This window comes from Myotis brandtii, unplaced genomic scaffold, assembly GCF_000412655.1.
Source record: "Myotis brandtii unplaced genomic scaffold, ASM41265v1 scaffold816, whole genome shotgun sequence".
NCBI classification, from domain to species: domain Eukaryota; kingdom Metazoa; phylum Chordata; class Mammalia; order Chiroptera; family Vespertilionidae; genus Myotis; species Myotis brandtii.
Window position 1 is genome coordinate 756,315 of NW_005371304.1, and position 1,892 is coordinate 758,206.

General features: G+C 36.8%; 1 protein-coding gene across 6 annotated transcripts in view; it reads right to left on the bottom strand.

Moving 5' to 3' along the window:
- Positions 1 to 1,892, bottom strand: part of KCNT2 (potassium channel, sodium activated subfamily T, member 2) — a 131,629-nt gene that overhangs the window by 26,904 nt on the left and 102,833 nt on the right. For all 6 annotated transcript variants that reach the window (XM_014531615.1, XM_014531614.1, XM_005884094.2 and 3 more), the window contains exons 18-19: positions 1,582 to 1,687; positions 445 to 617 (exon numbers count right to left, since the gene is read on the bottom strand). In XM_014531615.1, the coding sequence (XP_014387101.1) occupies positions 445 to 617; positions 1,582 to 1,687 (279 nt within the window). The remainder of the gene's footprint in view (positions 1 to 444; positions 618 to 1,581; positions 1,688 to 1,892) is intronic.

Genomic DNA, 1,892 nt, shown 5'->3' on the forward strand with positions numbered 1-1,892 from the left:
GCTCTGACAGTGGAAGAATCAAAGTCATGGCACAACATAAAAGATGGATCATAAATATGCTTCTCTGATAATTAACGGTTCTTTAGAAAGACAACAAAAGTGTCCAGTTTGGGCAGAGTTCTTCTAGGCTAGTTGATTAATTAAAGAAAATGACTGTAATTATTTTGGTGGCATGTGTCCCACTGGTATAGAGTGATGACCACATGCAAAAATAGTTTTAAGTAATGAGCTCAGAGTATTCCAGATATGGTTTAAATCGTTTTTGTGAAATACAATCAAATCCAGTGATTATTTTGTAGCATAGCACTGATTATATCTCCCAATGAATCACTTGCCATAATGTGTCTGATTTAAAATATTCTGAGCAAATGGGAAAAAGTTATTTTTTAGATAATTTTAAAAACTCTTCATCTTATTCTTGTATTTACTTGTAAACATACTTACGGGTTATCCAACAGCAGCACTATGGGGTTGAGTTCTTTCTTTGGTCTATAATAAGCCCTGAGAGGAACAATAAAATTATACAATCCATTTCCAGCTGTTTCAGCTGCAACTATAATTAGTTTATTTTTGAATCCATAGGCTTTTGCGTCTTCATAGTAGTTATGCTGGCAACTCTACAGGAGAAAAATCATGCAAAAGAAAAGCCATTTTTATACCCTGCTAAAATTGGATGAAAAAAATGTTAAGATACATGGCTATGTAAAATTAATCTAACCCTAGTAAATCTTTTATTTTCTAACAAATTTGAAAATAGTTACATCTTTCTATACCCAGTTTTCCAGCATGTTTCTGGAAATAATGTGTGTTAATCAGACAAATAAATTGCAGGTATATAGCTTGATGAAGAATAAACAACAACCAACTTGCCACTACATCTACATTTAAAAATTATCCCAATGTATATGTTTATCAAAACAGCACATTATATACTGCAAACATATGCAATTTTTACTTGTTGGTCATACTTCAGTGAAACTGCAAAAAATCATCTACCCATGACTTTCATCTCCACAACTATAGTAATAATATAACTATAGAACCATGTACCCCTAGCACGGAATACCTGAAGGGATTTTGTTGTTGTTGGATATGGAGAGTTCACAGGTTCAAGATTCAGACACCTCTGGTTTGCTCTTTAAAAACATGACTGACAGACTGGCTGGCATGGCTCAGGGGTTGAGCATTGACCTATGAACCAGGAAGTCACAGTTCTATTCCTAGTCAGGGCGCATGCCCGGGTTGTGGGCTTAATCCCCAGTGGGGGTCGTGCAGGAGGCAGCTGATCAATGATTCTCTCTCATCATTGATGTTTCTCTCTCTCTCTCCCTCTCCCTTCCTCTCTGAAATATATATATTTCTGACAGATTCATTGGGTAATTTGGATAACTTAGTGCAGTTAAGAAAGTAAAATTCACCATTTTCTGTATTATATTTACTTTCAAAAGGATAATATTCTTCGAACCCATTTTACTCTGTACAAATCATTTGCTATATGGACTGCACAAGATGATTTCCATGTATGTCATTAGGAAATAGCATGACGTAACTTTGCAGAAAAGCACAGTGACAGGTGCTTACCTTGTCTAGTCTTAAGCAGCAAAATGGCACTTTTTCGTGAAGGAGATGGCAAAACGTGGGTGAACTTCCTATGTATGGAGAGTAGGGGGGGTAGCCTTTAGCGTACCTGTAATGCAGTATGAAATGCTGAATCACCTGGAATAGCACATGCGAAGCTGGACTGTTAAGTTACAGCTACGATCCTCCATGTTGATAGAGTGAGATACAGTTACTTTATGATGCAACTACAGTTTGATAAGGAAATAAATTAGAACCAGGGAGGTGGACTAGGGCCCATGTACCAAACCTGGCCCATCGCCTGCCTGGTTTTG